The sequence below is a fragment of the Scleropages formosus genome, chromosome 14 (genome assembly GCF_900964775.1).
Source record: "Scleropages formosus chromosome 14, fSclFor1.1, whole genome shotgun sequence".
NCBI classification, from domain to species: domain Eukaryota; kingdom Metazoa; phylum Chordata; class Actinopteri; order Osteoglossiformes; family Osteoglossidae; genus Scleropages; species Scleropages formosus.
Genome location: NC_041819.1, coordinates 27,690,149 through 27,711,374, shown reverse-complemented (window position 1 = coordinate 27,711,374; position 21,226 = coordinate 27,690,149). Strand labels below are relative to the sequence as shown.

The following is a 21,226-nucleotide window of genomic DNA, read 5'->3' as shown; positions in this document are numbered from 1 at the left end:
GGGCTGTGAAGGGGGATCACCATCCTGAGTAGGAAGCAATCTGAGGCTGCTGTTTTGACAATGAGCTGCCAACCCTTCTTGTAACTAAATAAATGAAAACTCATTAGTGGAAAGCTGTGATGTAGGCTGTTTTTTTTCTCTAAGCATAAGCATTCAATTATCGAGCATATTTTACCTACATTTGATTGATTTTGCTAACATTAATACACTAGAGGTGAGGCGATATACCTCACCTCTAGTGAGTGGTCCAGCCCTTCATGTTTTTTTCTGTATGTGGCCCTCAGTGAAGAAAGTTTGGACACCCCTGATCTAACATTAAATCAGCAATAATCATGAACAATACTTCATAAAATACTAATGATCAAGATTTCAATTCACATGACACACGTACATGTTTTCCAGATACAAATCGGTTGTTTATGACGAAGTAAACCTTTCTGCACACTTATAAAAAACACTGAGTACCCATCAAAAATATACACACACACACACACACACACTTTCTGAACCGCCTGTCCCATACAGGGTCACGGGGAACCAGAGTCTAACCTGGGAGCTCAGGGCTTAAGGCTGCAGGGGGAGGGGACACACCCAGGACGGGACGCCAGTCCGTCGCAAGGCACCCCAAGCAGGACTCGAACCCCAGACCCACTGGAGAGCAGGGCCCGGTCCAACCCACTGCACCACCGCACCCCCCCCCCATCAAAAATATGAGTAATATAAAAAATATATGAAAAAAATATAATGTGATATATAAAAAAATATGAGTATGAGTTCCTAAGAAAAATAAAGTGAGCTGCCTTCATAACTATCGCCCAGTGGCACTGACCCCCGTTGTAATTAAATGCCTTGAGAGGCTGGTGCTGCGACACATTAAGGACACCATCCCAGACACTCTGGACCCACTGCAGATTGCGCCACTCAGTCCCAGCCCTAGTAGTTTGTGGATCAGCTTGGTTGGGATGACGGTGTTAAATGCTGAGCTATAGTCCACAAATAATAGCTTTGCATAGCAGTTTTCATTGTCCAGGTGAGCCAGAGTGGTGTGAAGTGTGTGCAATATCAGATCTAGTAACTAGAGTTGGACTGTTCCCTCCAAACACATTGGTACATTACACTGTCACATTAAGCATTCCCACATTCTGAGTTCTCTGGCTGTCTACTGGTGTTATTGTTATTATTGTCACCATTATTTATTGTTATTGCTATTGCATTACTCACTGTCATTGTTTTGTTTTGTGCGGTATTTCTATTCTCTTTGTTTTTCTCCATAGTCTCTGGAGAAGCATTCAAGAAGAATTTCATGATACTTGTACACGGTACTTGACCCTATGACAATAAACTTGACACTTGAAATGTGAAACTTGAAACTTCAAGGGTTTTGAAAATTCAGATTCTGTAAATTCTGATTTGATACCATAGCTGGGTGAGTCTAAGTTGCCATGGTGTCACGTCTCCATCAACCAGCACATCGGCGACACCTGCTTTCCCTAATGGGAACAGGGATAAAAAGGGACGCCGAGGAGATGAAGATGTGGAATCTTGTTCGGCGACTTCTCTTGTGTTCCTGATTGTGTTACCTGTAACGCCTTTCGACCCTGACCTCTATTTGTTCTTTGACAACGATTATCGCCTTGTCCTGTGTATCCTGTTTGCCGATCGCTCGACCTTCACCTGCCCCCGACTTCTCTCTTGCATTACGTCTGTCTGATGTAATAAACATCGATTTGAAGAACTCTGCACTTGAGTCCGTCATCGTGTGGAACGAAACCATGACACATGGTCTATGAATATGTCCCACACAGGCTGCTGGTTTCCTGTTTTCTGTCCTGGGTACGTGTACCTGCCTAGAGCAGTACCATGTGCTTCTCGATGGGCTGTTGACCACCGTGGTGATGCATTTGGACAAATGATTAACTGTAGTGAGTGAAATTGTTACCAATGGAAGGATGTTGTCTAGTACTCAACTCCTTTTTAAAACTTTGTTTGTCCCATTTCATGCAAAGGATTACGCACCATAATCTAGGATGGACACAATAGCCAATCTCGTTTCAGTGTCACATGACCTCAGAGAAACCTACCAGGAGCAGTTATTATGTTACCTTAATAGTCTCTGATTTATGAATCCAACAAAAACATTGCATTGTTGTGGCACCAACACACCAGCACCACCGCACCTAGCTGCTGTTTCCATGCCTCCCTCACACACACACACACACACACACACACACACACACACTGAGCTACAGTAAACACACTCCTAGTTACCATAACTTCCAATCTTCCCATTTAAACCCCTAGTTGAGAGTAAGAAGGTGACTGACAGGCTGAGAGAAAGAGAGAAACCTGAGTTCTGAAGAGTCTACTCCAGATTTGCCCTTTTCCCTGGACGTTTGTGCCAGTCCTGTATCCCTCAGACAGAACCTGCTACTCAGTTCAACAACCCATGAGAAGAATCAGAGAAGTGTTACAGTTACCTTCATCACTCGGCCGTTCTCCTGTTTTCCCACGGTTTTCTTCTACAGCATCTTCTCCACCTGGGACTAACACTGAAACAGCAGAGTAGCACATATCACTGAGCCCCTTGTTTCAGCTCAACAGTGGAAAGTTGCTGAGTTTAACCAGCAGCAGGACATGGGGTTCATTTTACTCTAATTCCATGTAAAAATAGTCAGAGAACCAGGGAGAATTGTTTACCCGAAAATACTTGAATTCACTTCATTCAGAAATGAGTCTCACTGAGTGAATCTGACCTGCGTTTCTCTCCTAACAATGTTTAGCCATCCTGAACCCTGCAAAGTCACAAGGCCACAGAGAAACCTACAGTCTCCTCTTTGTCATGTATCCCACCTGAGCAGTGACATTGTACATAATGCACATGACCCTCAGTGGTCTCTTTCACAGAAGTCCATTAACAGACTCGTTTAATAACACCAGTAGTTATGGAGATGTCTGTCCACATATAAGTACAACACAGAGGCAGAAAAGATGAAAACAAGACCATTAACGTGATAAATCAAATCTAACATGAGAACAGCCAACTCAGTTTCAGTTTCAAATGATCTCAGAGGAACGTGCAGAACAATTGGTATTGTAGTGGTTCATGTTACTACCGTTGGGTCCAAAGACTGTAGGTTGGATCCCCACCTTGAGAAAGGTACTTACACTAAAATTGCTCCAGTAAAATTACTGTATAAATGGGTATGAAGTTATCCTTGTAAATAAACTTAACATTGTAAGTTCCTTTGGAGAAAAGCATCAGCTGGATGAATGAGTTACACTGTTCGCTTAATGACCTGTGTCTTATGTGACCTGTGGAAACATTGCATTACCTTTGTTCCTTTGCAGTAGTGGTTGTCCTTCACCCTTCTCTCCTTCATTACTTTGTAAGCCTCGACCTCCGTCAGGTGCTGGAGCAGCAATAAGTAATATTAATAACCTTGATTCAGATCAACAGAGGAAATTAGTTACACGGTGTCATGGTAGCATGGCAGAGAGAGGACGGGATTCGTCTCGGTTTAAATTCAATTAGGAGGGAAGGTTTTTATAGCTGGAATTGCCGTAATGTAATTAAAAATGTTTGTTATATGCCTGCTCTTATGCCACAAAGAAAAAAAAGCCACAAATAGTTGCACATGAAATAAAACGTGCAAACAAACACATTTCACAGCAGGTACCACCAAAACCCAAAGCTGTGGTTAATCATGGTCACTAACGGTCTGGACTTTCTTACCTTCAGAGCTTCCCCTGCAATGCACACAGTAAACCCAAATGAGGAAAGCTGAAAGAGCGGCAATGAGGACAACAACCACAGCACTTGTAACGAGAGCCCAGGTCAAAGTGGAATGTCCTGAGAACAGAAAGGAAGAGTAAATGATCCAGCAGTTTGTTACTGTACTTATGGGAATGCGGGGAAGTGTTGTCTGGCACAGATGTGGGAATACAGCTCTTCTAAAGGACAGGGCCATCAGCAGAGTCCTGAGCAATAACACACCTGAGCAAATGTTTCCGCAGCAACGGTGACGCCACTTCTGAGTGACCGTGCAGGTGTGAGGAACGTTCGCAGCTCCACCCCCACGCAGGTGAGGTGCTCACCTTTAAAGCAGTTCTTAGCAGGAAAGGCCTCACTCCTCTCCTCACTCACAGGGTTCTTCACCACACAGGTGTAGGTGGAGTCAGAGGTGTTGACGTGTAGTTCTATTGGCTGATCGGTCCAGGTAGTGAACAAATCATTAGGCCCCTCCCACCGATACTGTGCCTCGTCACCTTCACTTTGACAGCGGAGAATTCCCGTACGATTATTCTGCTCACACTTCACTCTTGGTGGTGTTACAGCATCTACACAGGATACACACAGGTGAGCTGTTACACACCAGCAGTGAGGGCTGCAGTTCCAGTAACAGCTGGTGCAACAAGAGCACTTTTTAAGCACAGACTCATTTGTAAAAGGCCACATGCTGAGCTCTCCTCTTTGAAACACACATACCCTTAGAAAGATTCAGTATGAAGCTGTCCATAATGGAGTAAAGAGTAGGGAACACACACACACACACACTTTCAGAACCACTAGTTCCATACAGGGTTGTGGAGAACCAGAGCCAACCTGGCAACACAGGGCATAAGGCCGGAGGGGACACACCCAGGACGGGACGCCAGTCCGTCGCAAGGCACCCCAAGCAGGACTCAAACCCCAGACCCACCAGAGAGCAGGACTGTGGTCCAACCCACAGCGCCACCGCATCCCCCTAGAGTAGGAAACATTCACAGTAAGTCCAACATGTGTGAAATTGTACAATATACAGCAAGTATGTAATACACTCAGTGCCAAACACAACAGGGACTGGAGGTCTGTCACTTTGTTCCAGCAAAACTTTTCCACTGGTCTCCTCCCACCGACCAAAGACATGTGTTTCACGTGACTTGGTGACTCTAAATTGGCCATGGTGTGTGAGTGAGAAAGTGTGTTCCACTGTTGTACAAATGAGTGACTCGCTGTAGGAACACTTAGTCACCTCTAGTGAAAAGTCAGAGTCAATGAAAGATGAACAGGAATGTCACTTAATCCCCCATCGGCTTAAGTTCTCAGATATACGTATTTTATTATCCATATCCACGGATCAGCTAAAACATTAAAACCACCTGCCTAGCAGCAGATCATTTAGGTCCTGTAAGTTGCGAGGTAGGGCCTCCATGAATCAAACTTGTTTTTCCAGCACATCCCACAGATGCTCAATCAGATTGAGATCTGGGGAATTTGGAGGCCAAGTCAACACCTTGAACTCTTTGTCATGTTCCTCAAACCATTCCTGAACAATTTTTGCAGTGTGGTAGGGCCACCGCCATCAGGGAAAACCACTGCCATGAAGGATCGTATGTGCTCTGCAACAATCTTTAGCTAGGTCGTAGGTGACAAAGTAACATCCACATGAATGCCAGGACCCAAGGTTTCCCAGCAGAACACTGGCCAGCGCAACACACTGCCTTCTTCTCGTAGTGCATCCTGCTGCCATCTCTTCCTCAGGTAAACCACACACACACACACACCCGGCCGTCCACATGATCTAAAAGAAAACGTGATTCATCAGACCAGGCCACCTTCTTCCGTTGCTCCATGGTCCAGTTCCGACACTCACGTGCCCATTGTAGGCGCTTTCGGCAGTGGACAGCGGTCAGTGTGGGCTCTCTGACAGCTCACTCTCACATCGCAAGCTGTGGTGCTCAGTATGTTCTGACACCTTTCTATCATGTCCAGCATTACGCTTCTCAGCAATTTGTGCTACAGTGGCTCTTCTGTGGGATCGGTCCATATGGACTAGCCTTCACTCCCCATTTGCATCAGTGAGTCTTGGGCACCCATGACCTTGTCGCCGGTTCACCGGTTGTCCTTCCTTGGACCGCTTTTGTTAGGTACTAACCACTGCATACCAGGAACACCCCACAAGACCTGCTGTTTTGGAGATGCTCTGACCCAGTTGTGTTGCCATCACAATTTGGCCTTTGTCAGAGTTGCCCGATCCTTACACTTGACCATTTTCCTGCTTCCAACACATCAAATTCAAGAACTGATTGTTCACTTGCCGCCTAATATATTCCACCCCTTGACAGGTACCACTGTAACGAGATAATCAATGTTATTCACTTCACCTGTCAGTGGTTTTAATGTTGTGGCTGATCAGTGTATATTTACAAACTGAAATTAAACTTAACTTAAAATGCCTGAAAATAAAAATATGATCTCTCCAAAGTCTTAGGAAATTCCAGTTGTTTATTGATTAATCTCATGAACAGGTTCACTGTTCAACCAACCAACCAATGGCAAAAAAGCGCTTGTCCCGAGTGGGGTCGCGGCGAGCCGAAGCCTAACCCGACAACACAGGACGAAGGGTCGAAGGGGGAGGGGAGACACCCTGGATGGGACGCCAGTCTCTCACAAGGCGCCGCAAGCAGGAGCCGAGGCCCGGACCCACCCCAGAGCGGGCACTGGGCAAACCCGCCGCACCACCGCATCCCATCAGGGTCATTGTTCAGCAACATGAAAATCTGTACTCAATAACACCAGACTTGAGCTGTAAACACTGTGGGAATGAGTTGACTTCATGCGGCCCCACACTGCCATCCTGTTAGGGAGTTCTTTACTCCTACATCTATTGGCTCTGCTGGTTAATACAGGTGCTCAGTCCAATGCTGTTTATTTACAACTCCATTCACTAGCTGCTTCACCTGATCTGCACCCTCTTTCCACAGCTGAACTAAATATTTTACTCACCGATGACTTTCACATCAAACTCAGAGTACTGGAGTCTCCTGGCCACCAGGGCCTCTGCCTTATACTGTCCAGAATCTGTCTTCTCCAGGTTTCTGATTATTAATTCTCCTGTTTGCGTATTCAGGGTCGTCCGTCCCAGGAATTTATCGAACTCCCTTATTGGATAAGGTGTGATGAACTCCACTGCCTTGTCACCATTATGTTTCCACAGGATCTCAGTGAAAAGACCTGTAACTGTTGGCTTCAGTGTAACTTCATCATTTTGTGCCTTGTAGATCAGACCTGCAATGGAAATGTCCACAGTGTAATAAATAAATGAATAATAAAAAAACACGTGTAGGTTCATATGCGTACGATAAAACACGCATTGTATTTTCTATGAGAAGAACGTCGCTTTCGAGAAGTGTCTGATACATGAATACACGTAAATATAAATGTCAATGTAAGATGTCTTTGAAACACAGAGCTCAGTCGCTTTGCTGTGTGAACACAGTGACTTCGAACCTTGTACCGAGGACACTGGTTTCAGTAATAAACACATTTTGATGTGGTGTTTATGACTTTAATACTTTCTCTCTGTGCTTTATGTAGTCCAGGTGAGCTGTAACAGGGATCACTGAACACAGCTCACATTCACATTGCAGCTGTCAAACTAATACAGTTTAATTCCATTTAAAGAAACTCCTGTGTTCATGTAGTTTCACAAATACACTGTATTTGATCAAGATCATGTGTAAGAACTAAACAAAACAGTGAATGGCAGCTCAGTGCCAGAGACCTGTCAGTGAAACAAGGTGACTCTCTTTCCTCTGAAATCACAAGTATTTACATGGAAACACATCACAGAGCAGAGTAAAAACACTTTCTTGCCCAGTTCGGGACTCACCTGTTGTTAAATCCGCCAGAATAAGGAGGATATGGAAGTTTATGGAGAGTTTTCCCTCCATCCTTATTCTCGGAATCCCAAAACAAATGAAAGTGAAAGCAGTTTGGACTTTGGTTGATATTTATCTCAAACCACAGATTTAAAGGAAAAGAGCCCATCTGGACCCCATCGGGGAGAAAGTAGTAAATTCATATATTCTCTATAACAGAGTCAAGTGTCATATTTCAAGTGTTTATTTCACCTCTTTGTGTTTCATGTTTATTTGCATACTTTTATCACATTGGCTCAGGAGTTTCAGATGAGAAGTGAAGTCATGTTTTCAGCTCAGTTTTGAGATCCATCAATGTGGCTGTGTTTAATCCTGTTTAAAAAGTATACGTGATAATAAGTGATAATAGTGAGTATTAATAGTATTATGAGTGATAATAACAGTCCTATTAAGTGAAAGTTTTTCTTCTGTTTTGTCCTCGAGTGTAATTTAGCGACGGTACCACATTTGTACAATACTGTGCTTAGTACTGTGGAGTACAGGTAGAAACAGGAGTACTTTCTGTGTTTCTCTGTCCAGGGACTCTGCAGACCGGAGCTCAGTCATGTAGAACAGCGGCGTGGATGCAGTGAGGACAGTTACAAAAAGGAACGAGGAATGGGGTCTATAACAGGGATTATTATTTTTTCAAACTATAAATACACTCCAAGACGTCTTACAGTGAACAATTTTTACATTTATCAGACACTTTTCTCCAAAACGACTTCAATGAACTCACACACCTTATTCACTGTGGTGACTTACACTGCTGGAAACACTACTTACACTGCGTCAATCATCTATACATCAGTAGAACACACTCTCTCTGTCACTCACACAGTGTGGGGGAACCTGAACAGCATGTCTTTGGACTGTGATAGGAAACCAGAGCACCCGGAGGAAACCCACGCAGACAAGGGGAGAACATGCAAACTCCACACAGGCCGAGTGGGGATAGAACCCACATCCTCCGGCACTGACACCAACAATGACAATAATTGTCAATAAGGTGGTGTGCAACAAATATAAAAAAGTCAAAACATTAATAATAACAATGGTGATTTTTACTATGTTTTGTCCCCCAACAGCTGACATGCTGTTACTCCATGTCTGTCCCTCCACTCCTCTCTCCTGTCGACACTCCGCTCAGCCACAGTACACCACATTCTTGGTTTTCAACCAAAACGATCACCTTATTTTCTCCGTCTATGAAACATGTTGCAAAACTGCTTCTGGGAACCTGTTGATCAGGTTTAGTACCGCAATGTACCGCGGTTCCTCTCTTATCAGCTCACAGTACATGGGCCCTGCAGTGCATTATGGGATAGTAAAAAGCCCCACCTGTGTCACTGTGGTATTTTAACTCTCTGGCCCCAGGTGTAAATACACGTTCTCACCTGTCATATTTCAGCAGTTTCCAGTGCAGTACCTGCCTCATATTGAACATTTAATTGAATTTACCTTCAGCTGCTCTCTCTTCACGGAGACCAATGCAAACATTCATCACCGTCTCATTACATTTTTAAGCTATATTTAACGCTTAAAATCTCATTACATCAAGTTACTGTTAATATAATATGACTGTAAGAGGGTGCAGTACTGACTACTGGACACTGGACGAGCTGTAATCTCAGCGAACCCAAAACCATCCACTGCTTTTAACATAAAACTTAAAAAAGAAAGAAAGTAAAATAAATAATCAGTATATCACCACTATCACACATGCACATGACCTGGAGTGAACAGCTACTTTGAGCAAAGAATTTCAACTAGTATTAATTGAAAAATTGGAACGGAAATAATGCAACAGAAAGAATACAAAAAAGAAATAAAAGCAATTATTAATATTTAATTTATATTTTGTAATTAGACAACAGCACATAATAGAAAAATGAAAATATGAAAATAAAGACGTGACAAAATGATGTCTATAAACTGTACACATGAAAAAGACTTAAATTTGAGCGAAAGTTTGGGCGATGAATCACGGTCTGTTCGGAAAAGTGATGAAAATGAACATCTTTCGAGACGTTTGGATACAGGAGGATGTTAAAACACCATCGACTCAGTAAGTCAGAACTGAGGAGGCAGCCGAACGAGTTCATCTGCAACAGGTCAAACTCCTCAAGACAGAAAAAGCAGGAACTGCGGTCACAAAATGAGGATGTTGGAAACTGACTCTGTTTTACTCTGGTACACAACACGTTACTACAACATTCTTGGTGTCTCCTTTTTATCCTCCTTTTCCATGTGTCCGTCATCAGTCTGGTGTCGACTTTGTCCTCCGTCTCTTTTCCTTCCTTCCTCTCAGCCTGTTCTCCACTCACTGCTCGTTCTCCTTGCTTTCCTCCTCCCTGCTCTCAGGACTCCTGTTCTCCTCTTCTTCCTCCTGCTCCTGTCCATCGTCCTCCTCCCTCCCCTCCTCTCTCTGTGTCTCCTGTGTGTTGGACAGTGTGCTGTCAGGTGTGTGTGGATGAGAGCGCTGCAGGGCTGCTGACAGTACAATGGGGTTTTACACGAGACCCTCCTGAGCTCAAGTCCTGCCCCTCTTCTTAGTCACTTAGTCACCCTAACCCTAACCCTAACCCTTGACAGTGGAGAATTCCGGCACGATTCTTCTGCTCACACTCCACTTTCGGTGAAGTTACAGCATCTACACGGGATACACACAGGTGAATTATTACAGGTCTGGCCACCAGGGGACGCGGTAGTGAAGGACGATTTGCAACCTAACAGTTAAAATCCTAGCTTGGGAAACTGCAGTTGAACACGGTCTGAAAGTGAAGTTGTTCAGTTCAGTGCCTTTAGCACCGCTGGGGTTTCTGTGAGGCTGTAATATATAAGGACACGTACAGAATATGTACTATTGTGCGGCATTAATGGTGTTTCCCTTCATTTCAGAGTAAAGTGTCTCCTGTGAACTGCAGCCCTCTTTCCACAGCTCAGCACAGTATTTTACTCACATCAAACTCAGAGTACTGGAGTCTCCTGGCCACCAGGGCCTCTGCCTTATACTGTCCAGAATCTGTCTTCTCCAGGTTCCTCGCTCTTAGTTCTCCTGTCTCCTTGTTCAAGGTCGTCCGAACAGCAGACACACGATGAGATACGCAGTTCAACAGGTTTGTGAAAGTAAATATTTGATCATGATCAGACTTGTTCTGTTGGTCCTTCCTCATCTTTCAGTTCACATTCCAGCAGGAACTCGAGTTCAGCTCCAGTCTGTTAAAACTCCACTTTTTCCTTCAGTTTCTGCGTGTGAAAGTGTCTAAAAAGTGCCTAAAACTCATGGTAAAGTGACCAGATTTTTCTTTAGTGTCATTGCACTGTTTTTTGCAAAAACATCAAATAATAATAATAATAATAATAATAGAGCTGCACCATATGGACCTTTCCCTCGCAACTCTCAGATTTTTCCTTTTTCTCCTTTTTTTTGTGGAAAAAACAGACAAAAGGGGACTTCCGTTTAGTAAATAGATGGAGCTTTTAGTTAGTTACACCAGTTGTCTGTAGTGTCTGTCTGACAGCCCATAAGCGCACGAACCGACTGGTAACAAACCAGAAACCAACTGGTAACGAACCAGTAACCAACCGGTAACTGAGCGACACGAGACGTCACTCTGGTGTCTCTGTGTTTTTGTGAAAGAGCTACAGTGTATCTCCTGTTTATTACAATGTGCTCTTTGCTCTCAGTATGAGGTGGACTCACTTAACTCTACATTGCTACTGTTACAGGGGGTGCGGTGGTGCAGTGGGTTGGACCACAGTCCTGCTCTCTAGTGGGTCTGGGGTTCGAGTCCTGCTTGGGATGCTTTGCGGCAGACTGGTGTCCTGTCCTGGGTGTGTCCTCTTCCCCCTCCGGCCTTACGCCCTGTGTTGCCGGGTAGGCTCCGGTTACCCGTGACCCTGTAAGGGACAAGCGGTTCTGAAAATGTGTGCGTTACTGCTACTGTTACCATGTTTTCCCCCCGCCACACGTTCCTCTTCATGGCTCGTATTCCGAACCCCTTTCGCTCGCTTTGTTTTCTGCTGTTTGTCACGAGCAGAGAACCACGGTAAAACTCGTAACACTGCCTGTGAAATGGGACGTTGAGATGACACCGGACACGGCGACCCTCTCTGGAGCTCGGTCAGTGTGAGGAAGCGAAACTCCGCGCCTCTCATTCTACACAGACGGTAACAAACGTACAGTAGCTGTGTCACACAGCGGTTTTACCAGGGTTAGTACCCTGCCGTACCATGGTTGTCCCTCCTACCCGCTCAGAGTACGTGGGCCCTGCGGTGCATTATGGGATCCTGGAAAAGGGCCCATCGGTGTCACTCTGGTATTTCCTCTCTCAGGTCCCAGGTGTAAATACAGGTTCCCAACAGGTTCCGGCGCAGGAACGGCCTCATGCTGAACATATTTCATTTAATGTCCCTTCAGCTGCTCCCTCTACTAATCACTGACACCTCAATGTTGTATTTTTTAATTTCTTAGAATATTTTAATTTATAATATCATTATAATTTCTCTCTGCACATCAAGGTACACATATCTTGACCAGTGTATCAGCGAAAGAACTGTGTGGTGCGTTGAAAATTGTAAAATGTGAAGTTATTCACAGTGTTCAAGTCACTGATGAGGATCCATGGCTGCTGTGAAACCTCTTCTTTCTGCCACTGGATCCTGTGCGGACGCACAGTGTGTCTTTCGCACACATGGACTTGTCCACTTGTCCACTTATCCAGTGTAAACTTAGGACCAGGAGTGGAAGAGGAAATGGGGCAAAACTTGTGTTTCTCTTCAAGGCCCAAAACAAGAACAATGAGTTTGGTGAGACAAAGTAACTTGAACTTCTAGCAAAACTGTTGGTGTCCGTGAATGAAGGGTTATAACATCTATAATTTTTATAATAGTTATATCATCATTATCCAAAAGCTGTGATTTAATTTCATTTGATTTGTTACATGTTTTATGATGTGTTTTAAGCTATTTGAAGTTGACTTGTGTCTTAAACAATTAGGTTTATCCTCAAGTCCTTGTTTTTCATTTTATTCATTCATTTTGTTTAAGTACTTTGTGCTGATAGTTTTTTAATTTAATTTAACCTGTAAAAAGTTTAAAGAAATTTAAAGTGCTTTAGATGTTAGCAAATAAACCTTCTAAGTTTTGGTGAAAAATTAAAAATATTGAAAAAATATACAAGCGATATAATAATACTAATAATAATACACACACACATTTCCAGAACCGCTTGTCCCATACGGGGTCGGGGTGAACGGGAGCCGAACCCGGCAACTCAGGGCGTAAGGCCGGAGGGGGAGGGGACACACCCAGGACGGGACGCCAGTCCCTCGCAAGGCACCCCAAGTGGGACGCGAACCCCAGACCCAGCGAAGAGCAGGACTGCGGTCCAACCCACTGCGCCACCACACCCCTCATAATAATAATAGTAATAGGAATTATTTAAATCAACCAAAACCCTGAACACTACACAACCATACAAACACAGACACAAATAACGTGCTTTTAAAATAAATAAACTTAAATATTTGTATCTCCAAAAACTTGTAAGTCAGATTTCTGTAACACCAGGTGTAATTGTACATATTTTAATATCCATGTCCAGGAACCGTGTGTGTGCAGGAAAAGGTCCGTTTTGCTCTCTGTGCATATTTTGAGGCAGCGGCGAGAGACGCGTCTTTCTCCTGGACAAGTGTCCATATTTATTATAGTGAACAAAATCCCGTAGACAGACAAACACATGCTTGTCATACAGGTGCAAAATTAAATACATTAAAGAAGATCTACAAAACATTGTAACAAGCGACTACAGGTCACAGTTGTGTCTCTACTGGCATTAATTGGATCTTAGAGACTATTTCGGTACCGGAGCTCCTCCCCCTTGGTCTGTATCACCTTCAGTCCGAAAGAGTGTGGCATCATTTCACATTTTGCTTTAAACAGTTCTTTCCTTCTTGAGTTTCATTCTTACTTCATACGGGTCTTACTAACATTAACAGCATAAGAAAATAATAAAATTGTAAAATAAAAGGAAATTAAAAATCAAGAAATGGTTCTGCCTTCATGCACACACACACACACACACACACTAAATGTAGGTACTATTTACTCTAATTTTAATGTTTTATCCATTGAATTGTTTAATGCTTGTTTAAAACTCTGTAATTGTTTATTGAATTTTTGTGGGGTTACAGATGAGAAACCGTGTGTAAACAGCATTTCCGAATGTTACCTGGCTGATTTTTCATTTTCCTCCATGTTAACTTTCTACTTTTTGCTTTTTTTCTCTTTCTTCTTATTTTTCTTCATCTTTTTTCCTTCCTTCTCATTCGGGGCTGTTGTTGATTCATTGTCTTCAGGTCTTTTATTCTCACCCATTGAATTATTATGGGACAGCCGATCTGTGCTTGTTTCTGTGAACACAGTATTGTTACATTATAATTCCGTACGGAATAAGGCAAGGAGAACATTGTGGGTTTTCGGTGTTATCGACTCTGTTTTCACTGTTAAACCGACACTCAGAGGTCTGCGATATTCAATTCCACTCGGTTCCACTCGGTTCATTTTTCTAGAGTACTTGTCCCAGCCGACTGATGAAGAGCGCTGAACGGCTGGGCACAAGTGGCACAAAAGGGATTTAAGAACAAAAACAAGACAACTGATTGTTTGCACCTACAGTAAGAGCAACTAAGTCAACTGGCAGCTGAGGAGAGAAAAACACAAACTTGCAGGCGAAGAAAAGGGAAAAATGAGAAACTCTCCGCATCCAATGAGAACGTTACCTGTGTGATCTGTACCTCACCTGAACAACGACATCATCACTCTACCTGAAACTTTGCTCTCCTGCTTTTCATCTGCCACTTTTCCTCCTTCCTTCTTAATGACCTCTGCTGGTGAGTCCATGTGTCCCTCTGTCTTTTTGTCGTCCTCTGATGTGTTTTGGCCGCATGAACTCGTGTTTCTTACTGCAAACACAGACAGTTTGTTGCTCTGACTGCCTGTAAGTGTCACTAACTTGGTCCCATGAGACCTGAGACACACAGTGTGACGCTGAACTAACACCCTACCGTACTGTGCATTTTGTTCTCCTGTGATGCATCGGTGGCACCTTTACCTCATGTTAATATTTCACGCCGTCATTAAAATCTCAATTTGGTGCTCATTTACATTCCTATTGAGTAACGCCATCAAATCCAACACTGTGTTGTGCAAACAAGGATAAAGATTCAACACAAATCCTGCTGAAGTGAAATAAGAAATTAAACGATGAAGATGAGTAATAAGAGCCAAGATACATATTTACACACACGGGTGAGTTTCACGGTGTTGCACATCGAGGCTGCAGGTGTTTTCTGTCCAAACCCTGAACGCTGACAGTATGTGAGGAGCACAGAGACACTCACTGTACCTGGAGCAGATTCATTTCTCTTCTTCGGCTTCCTTATAGGAAAAATTCCTCTTGACTTCTTGTTCTTCCCTTTTTTACCTTCCTTCTCTTCAGACGCTGCTGCTGCTGCTGCTGTTTCACTGTCTTCTAGTCCCTTACTCTCATCCATTGGTGTATTTTGGGCCATCAAACATGTGTTTGTGTCTGTAAACACATTATTTTTCAGTTATAATTCATAGTGACACAACACATGGACACTGCTGTGAGTCTTTATTGAGCTGTGAACTTTTCACACGGGATGTTGTCACTTATCCAGCCTCTGGTTCTATCCATACAAAAATGTTGTTAACAGACCCAAAACACACCCGGTGTGACCCGTCACAATGTCACCTCTTTGATCTGAACCCCACCTGAACAATGATACCATCACCATACCTGCGCCTCCCTTTTCCGCTTTTACTTCCACACCTTCCATCTCACCTCTTTCTTCCGGGATATTCTGCTTCATGCCCTTGCCCTCATTGCTCTTGTTGGCTGGTCTGTCCTCAACAAAGCTTGTATCTGCTGACATCTGTGTGGAATCTGAAGAAGACATGAGCAAAAGAAAACAGTGACTAGCGATGGAGTTATTAACAGTGAACACTGCGCTCTCTGGGTGACAACACTAGTTGTACAGTTGTGCCTTTTCCACATTCACATTATACAGTATAGGATATGTTCATTACACTGACCGCACATAATGGTCACTAACCTGGTACCATGAGGTGAACACAGGCGGTGTGATACGGAACATTGCACTCTGGGCTTTCTTTCCACATTCACGTCCAAACTGGTAAACATCTCAGTATTACATGACAGACCTGCCATTCCCGTGTACTAAAGAATTAACATTTAATTCAGTTTAATTCAGTTTGGTTCAGCTGTTTGAGTATTAACCAGATCTTATCTACAAGTCTTGATCAACCGCTACACCCCAACCAGACTGCTACACTCCTCTACTTCTGCTTGCTTGGTGTCCCGCGTACGAAAGGTAAAGCACGGAGGCTCTCGGTTCTGGCTCTGTCGCGGTGGAACGACCTCCCTCTGTCACTCGGAACTGCTGAATCTCTGTTCACATTTAAAAAGGGTCTGAAAACTCTCCTCTTCCAGAATCACTTCTCCCATTACCTCTTAAGTTCATGTAAGGTATAAATGCTAATTCACTGTAACTTTATGTTCATGCTTGGATAAACCTTTACACAGCTACTCCTCTAATGTAACGTAAATGTTTATATGTATCTCAGAAAAAATAATACTAGGAAGGTGATTAGGAATCGTTGATATTCGGATAAACTGTAATGCAGCTACTTGTGTGATGAAGATGGGTCATAGGGGAGAGCTAGTAGTATAGTGGTTAGTATAACTGCCTTTGCCTCTGAAAGTTCTAGGTTTGAATCCCAGCAATAGCGTCCTTCAGCTGGGTACTTACCCTTAATTGGTCCTGTGAAATAACCCAGCTGTACAAATGGATAAATCATTGTAGAGGGACTCCCATTGTAAGTCACTTGGGTGAAAAGTGTCAGCTAAATAAATGGAAAAAATTGTTGAAACTAACTGTACATAAGACTTATGTGTCTGCTGATGTAATGAACACACACTATTTTCTATGAAATGTTTGTTGCTTTGGAAAAAATGTCATAAATGAATAAATGTAAATGTAAAGATGACTATGGGGAAAAAGACCAAAGGTGAGAGAGGTGAGGAAAAAGAAAAAATAGTTCTTGGCTCCAAGGTACAACATGTTGCCCAAACTAACAGCATGAATTGAAAACAAAAATCTGGAAATTATCACAGAGGAACTAATATATTAATTACATTAAGAAAATGTTTTTGAGTCTCAAAGAATTTTAAAGGTCACTTTCATACCGCCGAATGAAACACTTTTTGGCCTGAACATTTTCATTATCACACTAAGTGACCAATGAGAACGTTACCTGTGTGATCTGTACCCCACCTGAACAACGACATCATCACTCTACCTGGTACTCTGTTCTCCTGCTTTTCATCCGCTGCTTTTCCTCCTTCCTTCTTAATGATCTCTGCTGGTGAGTCCATGTGTCCCTCTGTCTTTTTGTCGTCCTCTGATGTGTTTTGGCCGCATGAACTCGTGTTTCTTACTGCAAACACAGACAGTTTGTTGCTCTGACTGCCTGTAAGTGTCACTAACTTGGTCCCATGAGACCTGAGACACACAGTGTGACGCTGAACTAACACCCTACCGTACTGTGCATTTTGTTCTCCTGTGATGCATCGGTGGCACCTTTACCTCATGTTAATATTTCACGCCGTCATTAAAATCTCAATTTGGTGCTCATTTACATTCCTATTGAGTAACGCCATCAAATCCAACACTGTGTTGTGCAAACAAGGATAAAGATTCAACACAAATCCTGCTGAAGTGAAATAAGAAATTAAACGATGAAGATGAGTAATAAGAGCCAAGATACATATTTACACACACGGGTGAGTTTCACGGTGTTGCACATCGAGGCTGCAGGTGTTTTCTGTCCAAACCCTGAACGCTGACAGTATGTGAGGAGCACAGAGACACTCACTGTACCTGGAGCAGATTCATTTCTCTTCTTCGGCTTCCTTATAGCAAAAATTCCTCTTGACTTCTTGTTCTTCCCTTTTTTACCTTCCTTCTCTTCAGACGCTGCTGCTGCTGCTGCTTCACTGTCTTCTAGTCCCTTACTCTCATCCATTGGTGTATTTTGGGCCATCAAACATGTGTTTGTGTCTGTAAACACATTATTTTTCAGTTATAATTCATAGTGACACAACACACTGCTGTGAGTCTTTATTGGGCTGTGAACTTTTCACACGGGATGTTGTCACTTATCCAGCCTCTGGTTTACATTCATCTCACACTTTTCTCCAAAGTGACTTACAGTGTTAAGTTACTTACAATAATTTACCCATTTATACAGCAGGGTGACTTTACTGGAGATATTCAGGGTAAATACCTTGGTCAAGGGTACTACAGCTGGAGGTGGGACTCAAACCTGCAACCTTCAGGACCAAAGGCAGCAGTTATAACCACTACAGCACTAACTGCAGTATTACTGGTACAAAAGTGTTAACTGACCGAAGAGACACTGACTGTGACCAGTCACAATGTCACCTGTTTGATGTGTAACACACCTGAACAATGACATCATCGCGGTACCTGATACTCTGTTCTCCACTTTTTCTTCCACTTCCGCCACTTTTTCTCCTTCCTTCTCCTGAGTCTCTGCAGGTGAGTCAATGTGTCCCACCGTCTTGCCGTCGTCCTCCGATGGATTTTGACTGCACAACTCTCTGTTTTTTTCTGTAACTACATTTATTTTTTCTTTCAAGTATAAATTTTGTAGGAAACAAAAAATATTTGAGTTTTTATGGTTCTAAACTTTATGTAGAACATATACTGTGAAACATTAGACTGGGTTTTCATTCTTAGAGGTTTATAAATATCATTTATGAACATTAAAAATTAAGAACTTCAGGGAATAATGTGGACTTATAGAGGAAACGTAAACTAAGAACAGAGACACAAAAATGAACAGAAATTAAATAAAAGTTACTATAGGAGCTGAGTTGACAAATGAGCATGTTTCACACAACATCTGTATCATTTAAACTCATCCAACAACAGTAATACACCTAGTTATAGTAGAGTAATTTTTGCTATACCAAAGCAGGGTAAGTGCATCAATCAAGGGGATTAGAGCAGTAGATGAGATTTGAACCAATAATCTTTACCTCCCCACCCCCCGTAAAGCCTGACCACAACACCATCCGTCCACTCGCTGTGACTACCCAGAGCTTTACCTATAGAACGTGCTCCTCACCTGACCAGTAAGACCACGGTATTACCTTCATAATGCTGCAGCAGTCCAGTTTCCTCGTCCTTCTTTCCTACATGATCACATCGCAGACCTGGGTGTGCAGGACGGACTTTGTTTTACTTTACTTTTTCTCAGCAGGGAAAAAAGAGATGAAATGTAACTTTTTGTTCTTTTATAGGGGGGTGCGGTGGCACAGTGGGTTGGACCACAGTCCTGCTCTCCGGTGGGTCTGGGGTTCGAGTCCCGCTTGGGGTGCCTTGCGACGGACTGGCGTCCCGTCCTGGGTGTGTCCCCTCCCCCTCCAGCCTTGCGCCCTGTGTTGCCGGGTTAGGCTCTGGTTCCCCGTGACCCCGTATGGGACTAGCGGTTCTGAAAATGTGTGTGTGTGTTCTTTTATATTTTACTGCTTTATATTTATTTTTAGGGAAAATGTTCTGATTTAGGGGGTGTGGTGGCGCAGTGGGTTAGACCAGGTCCTGCTCTCTGGTGGGTCTGGGGTTCGATCCCGCTTGGAGTGCCTTGTGATGGACTGGCGTCCTGTCCTGGGTGTGTCCCCTCCTCCTCCAGCCTTATGCCCTATGTTGTTGGGTTTGGCTCTGGCTCCCCGCGACCCCGAATGGGATAAGCGGTTCAGAAAGTGTGTGTGTGTGTGTGTTCTGATTTACTTGCACCCCTCCCCCCACAGATACAGTCAGTGAAGGCACATAAAGACTCTTTAAAGAGTGAGTGGGGGGGGGGGAATTAAATCCACAGTCTGACAGTTGGAGTTAAGAGCCAGTTTCAGAGTTTAAATTTTTATACATTACATTAAAAACCCAATTTTATTGTTTTGTGAGTTTAGTTTGACATCAGTTACTTCCTGTTTGTGTTAATGTTTGATGGATTTTCATTGTCCCTGATTTGTACTGTAATGAAGCTGAAAATCCATTTTCCTTCAGTTCATTATCTTTTCAAAATATTTTGTTTGTTTAACAGCTATTAGTGGCTGTAACACCGATAAAATGCTCTGTAAGACGACCCCTTGCCATCCCACTCCAGCTCACAGCGTGAACTCAGCACACCCTGGTGTGTCACAGGTAAGTCTTACGACAAGTACAGGTATGACCAGAGCGCTCGTATCTTCCACCATAACATGGGAAGAACCCGTTACTGTAAAAAAAGTGTAGGTACAGGTATACATGTACATTTCCGGAGACCTACCGTTCCTCCTGCTGTTGCGGCGCATGCAATGGGCTCCAATGAGGAAACCGGAAACGGAGAGAACGACGGACACAAGAATGACAACGGCAGCAACAGCACCATGGTGAGCAAAGAGCCCTAAGAATATGAAGATGAAGCGTTATTGTTCCACCTGCAGGTACTGAACACCTGGAAGTGCCCAGCAAGGTGTGGGCTCACAAAGTACAATAATGTACAGTATTGAACAGGATCTAATGCTGCCACATGGAGAGCGACCCCAGTTTTGTACATGTGCTGGACGTACGCTGCTCCGATTACATCCTCACGTGGGAATATTTTCCTGTGCGCACACACACCTGGCAGGTACACTCATCATGGACGTTGATTCGACCGCCCGCACCGCTGGGTCTCTGTAGCAACACACAGGTGAGATGCTCACCTTTAAAGCAGTGTTCGGCAGGAAAGGTCTCGCTGCTCTCCTCACTCACAGGGTTCTTCACCACACAGGTGTAGGCGGAGTCAGAGCTGCTGACCTGTAGCTCTATTGGCTGATCGGTCCAGTTCCTTAACAAATCATTAGGCCCCTCCCACCGATACTGTCCCATCTCTCCTTCGCTGTGACAGCGTAGAATCCCTACAGAATCCCTCTGCTCACACTGCACTGTTGGTCTGGTCACAGCGTCTAAACAGGATACGCACAGGTGAACAGTCAGACACTGGGGGGGTTACAGTTCAAATCACAGAGCGAAACTGCTGTTGTACAGAGGGTGGACACAATAACAAAAACACTTAACAAAGTATGGATTTCAAGGACTTAATAAGTATTATCCCACCTTTGTCAGCAGAATGGTTTTAGTCCTTGTTGGAATGCTGTCACACAAGTGCTGACCTGGGTACATTGTGATTTGTCACCATTATCCAAGGAAAAAAGCTTCTAATTCTTTGAAGAGTGAAGGAGGTGGAGATCGATTGTGCACTCTGTGTTTCTGAACTTCTCATGAAGGCTATGAAAGTTCTGAAATCATCCAACTATTCATGGTAACATTATCATCTTGGAATGTGGGAACATCGTGAGGGAACAGTGTTTGGACCATAGGGTGCACCTGGT

At 43.6% G+C, this 21,226-nt stretch overlaps 2 protein-coding genes across 6 annotated transcripts in view; both read right to left on the bottom strand.

Moving 5' to 3' along the window:
- LOC108926850 (spindle pole body component 110-like) overlaps positions 1–21,226 on the bottom strand; it is a 69,234-nt gene that overhangs the window by 9,582 nt on the left and 38,426 nt on the right. For 2 of the 5 annotated variants that reach the window (XM_029257916.1, XM_029257915.1), the window contains 4 exons: positions 20,558–20,800; positions 20,140–20,256; positions 18,968–19,030; positions 18,279–18,443 (listed from right to left, as the gene is read on the bottom strand). The exons of 1 other annotated variant lie outside the window; for it this stretch is intronic. In XM_029257916.1, coding sequence (XP_029113749.1) covers positions 18,279–18,443; positions 18,968–19,030; positions 20,140–20,256; positions 20,558–20,800 — 588 coding nt within the window. Of the gene's footprint in view, positions 1–2,477; positions 2,550–3,332; positions 3,411–3,733; positions 3,851–4,095; positions 4,339–6,766; positions 7,049–7,652; positions 7,744–18,278; positions 18,444–18,967; positions 19,031–20,139; positions 20,257–20,557; positions 20,801–21,226 lie in introns of those variants that run through there. 2 more of the 5 variants (XM_029257914.1, XM_029257917.1) reach the window with 2 other exon arrangements.
- LOC114912201 (translation initiation factor IF-2-like) lies at positions 13,744–18,021 on the bottom strand. The gene is made up of 6 exons (XM_029257940.1): positions 17,670–18,021; positions 17,089–17,226; positions 15,506–15,652; positions 15,092–15,274; positions 14,511–14,648; positions 13,744–14,096 (listed from the first exon to the last, which is right to left on the bottom strand). The coding sequence occupies exons 1-6, from the start codon at positions 17,830–17,832 to the stop codon at positions 13,951–13,953; spliced, it is 915 nt and encodes a 304-aa protein (XP_029113773.1). The 5' UTR covers positions 17,833–18,021; the 3' UTR covers positions 13,744–13,950.